The sequence below is a fragment of the Leiobunum rupestre genome, chromosome 6 (assembly GCF_980474605.1).
Source record: "Leiobunum rupestre chromosome 6, qqLeiRupe1.1.hap1, whole genome shotgun sequence".
NCBI classification, from domain to species: Eukaryota; Metazoa; Arthropoda; class Arachnida; order Opiliones; family Sclerosomatidae; genus Leiobunum; species Leiobunum rupestre.
The window spans coordinates 56,403,422-56,405,114 of NC_143389.1; the positions used below are offsets into that span (position 1 = coordinate 56,403,422).

At 44.5% G+C, this 1,693-nt stretch overlaps 1 protein-coding gene across 1 annotated transcript; it reads right to left on the minus strand.

Moving 5' to 3' along the window:
* Positions 1 to 460: 460 nt before the first annotated feature.
* LOC149942693 (uncharacterized) lies at positions 461 to 1,408 on the minus strand. Its single transcript, XM_090179509.1, has one exon. The coding sequence runs from the start codon at positions 1,406 to 1,408 to the stop codon at positions 461 to 463; it is 948 nt and encodes a 315-aa protein (XP_090035635.1).
* Between the last annotated feature and the right edge of the window lie 285 nt (positions 1,409 to 1,693).

Consider the following 1,693-nt stretch of genomic DNA (forward strand, 5'->3'; position numbering starts at 1 on the left):
CTTATTCTAGGCATCATAGAACCAGTTGTTACAGCGAGAACGCGAAATTAAATATAAAACTGAATTTATCTAAAAAAAAAGATGAAACAACCGGGAAGGGTTCGTACAATTAGTAGCCGCGATTAATTTCTACAATAAACGATCGAAAATCGTTGGTTACAAATGGGCGGAGACAGGCACCAAATTCAATAACGTTCTACTCTCCTTCACAATAAAAATGCAACTGACTCTTTTATTTTAATTTCAAATCGTTCACGGTTTACAGGGCGCGCGTTATTTTTAGCAGCTCGCGTCTTATATCTTATGTGAATTCGCGCGCTTAGTTTCGAATATACAAACGCGTAAAGGGTAATTATTTGAATTAGTAAATAACAAAAATTATATATGTTGAAATGATATGTGATTTAACATTCTCCCCGCGATTGAACTATTTTTTGTTCAATAATTTTAAAGGTCCATGTTAAAGTTCTAAATGGTAGAGAAGCTGGATCGGTCTGCGTAGCTTAGTTCTGTCCGGTAATCTCACCATGCAAGATCTGATATGTCCGTCACGACCTTTAAAAGTCTCGTCTATGATGCCAAGTTTCCAGCTGAGGCGTGGTATTTTCTCTTCTCCGATGAGCACGACGTCTCCGGCTTGAAGAGGGGTTGTAGATTGATTTGTGGTTCGATGGTGAGCGGACCTGAGTTGTAGGAGATACTCAGACCTCCAACGTTTCCAGAAACTCTCGATGAGGGTTTGGCGGTACTTCAACCGGCGTGTGAGTTCCACTTGATTGACGGGAAGATTGATGAGCTTGGGGTAGGTTCTAGACGGTAAACTGGCTGTTCGGTCCCCGATGAGAAAGTGATTTGGAGTTAATGGCTTTGGCTCATTGGGATCCTCGGAGACGAAAGTGATTGGACGCGAGTTGATCGCCGCTTCTGCTTCCGCGAGTATAGTGGAAATTTCTTCGAAAGAGAGTTTGGCGGTTCCGATTGTTTTGCGAAGAGCGTTTTTAACGGAGCCCACTAGTCGCTCCCAAAAGCCACCCCACCAGGCGGCGCGATCCGCGATGTAAGTCCAAGATATTTTGAGGTTTGCAAAATAACGCCTGACTTCTGGGCTATCTATGTTTTGAAAAAGTTCACTGAGGTCGGTTTTGGCGCGTCTGAAAGTTTTTGCGTTGTCGGAATAGATGCGTTTGACCATGCCACGACGACTAATAAATCTCTGAAGCGCGAGGATAAATTTGTCTGTCGACTGGTCCGAGACCAGCTCAAGATGAACTGCTCTCGTGACAGCACACGTGAATAAAGCAACGTAACTTTTGCTTCCGTCTCTCGCGTAGAGAGGTCCTGCAAAATCTAATCCGCAGCTTTCGAAAACTGGGGTTTGGGTTGTCCGGAACACTGGGAGGGGTGTCATCACCGCGTCCGAAGGTTTGGCACGAAAATATTTGCAAACGTTGCAACCTTTTAAAACCGATTTTACTTGATGATCCAAAATTTATCGCGTAACGAAACGGTGGTAATAACGACTCCAGCGTGCATTAACCTCTCGTGCGCGTTTCGAACTAGAAGGTCGATGTAAGGATGATTTGGCGCGAAAATCAAAGGATGTCTTTCTGAGTGTGAGATTCCGCTTCCTCTCAGTCGTCCTCCTAAGCGCAGAAGTCCGTCAGAGTCGAGGTATGGGTGAAGAGTCAGGATT